Source organism: Penaeus monodon, chromosome 22, assembly GCF_015228065.2.
Source record: "Penaeus monodon isolate SGIC_2016 chromosome 22, NSTDA_Pmon_1, whole genome shotgun sequence".
Taxonomy (NCBI): Eukaryota; Metazoa; Arthropoda; class Malacostraca; order Decapoda; family Penaeidae; genus Penaeus; species Penaeus monodon.
In genome coordinates this window covers 36,417,652-36,418,660 of record NC_051407.1, presented here as the reverse complement: position 1 = coordinate 36,418,660, position 1,009 = coordinate 36,417,652, and the positions used below count along the sequence as shown (strand labels likewise).

Below are 1,009 nucleotides of genomic sequence, written 5' to 3'. Positions count from 1 at the left end.
GTTACTTTGTGGCCACTTCCAATTTTGACCCAAGATTTGGAAATCTCAGAGGGGACACATTTCTCCATTTTGCAAATCAAAATTCGGTCAAAGCACTTTTGCTGACTTTTGCAAACTACCAATCATAGAACAAAAGAAATAAGAATATTATACCTGTAAAAGATGGAACATATTTCCACATGCTTTTGCAACTGCTGCCATCTTAGCAATGATAGGAAGATTATGGATGACAAAAGATACTTCATTCTTCTGATTTCTTGCCAAGTTTTGGGCATGGCCAAGAAGACCAAATCCTGTTACATCTGTAGCACCATGAGCATTGTATTTGTGCATCAATCTAGCAGCTGAAAATAAAGAAATCAAGAATTAATTTCACTGGGAATTTCAAATTTTCTGAAACTGGATACTTTCAGAAGGAGCAAATTTTCAAAAGAATAAGATAAAATCAAAAGACCTCAATGAAATACTTATTCACTGGACACAATATACTTACAAGATCCAGAGGATTATCTAAATCCCTTTACTCTTGACAAAAACATGTATGCCACTTTATAAGTAAACTTTCCTCATGATTCCTAATATCATAACATTAACCCAACTTCTAAGAAAGATCTTTTCAAATTTCTCATCTTGTTGAATCATAAATAAAAAAAAAACATATTACAACGTACATAAACACATGTATCATATACGTAAAATATAATATATGCAATAACTTTTAATATATTGCAATTATAATTATCATAACAGAAATTTTGTAAGAAAGATCATGTATAAACAAAGCAATAACTGCTCACTTTACAAGATTGTGCTGACAGTGAATAATTCAGACATGCTAATGATAAAATGAAAAGGACTAAAAACAAAATCAAATTTCTTTGAACATACACACCAATAATTACTATTAGTATTACTTTAAACCTATACAGTGGTTATAAGATATCAATATTATTTTTCCACTGCTTGGTAAAGCAAAACAAGCTACTGTGGCAAATCGTAGTGCCATTCC

The 1,009-nt window shown here is 30.8% G+C and overlaps 1 protein-coding gene across 1 annotated transcript in view; it reads right to left on the bottom strand.

Annotated features, from left to right (window-relative positions):
• Positions 1-1,009, bottom strand: part of LOC119587101 (inactive selenide, water dikinase-like protein) — a 21,052-nt gene that overhangs the window by 5,306 nt on the left and 14,737 nt on the right. Inside the window, exon 6 of the mRNA XM_037935849.1 lies at positions 154-344. Within this exon, the coding sequence (XP_037791777.1) occupies positions 154-344 (191 nt within the window). The remainder of the gene's footprint in view (positions 1-153; positions 345-1,009) is intronic.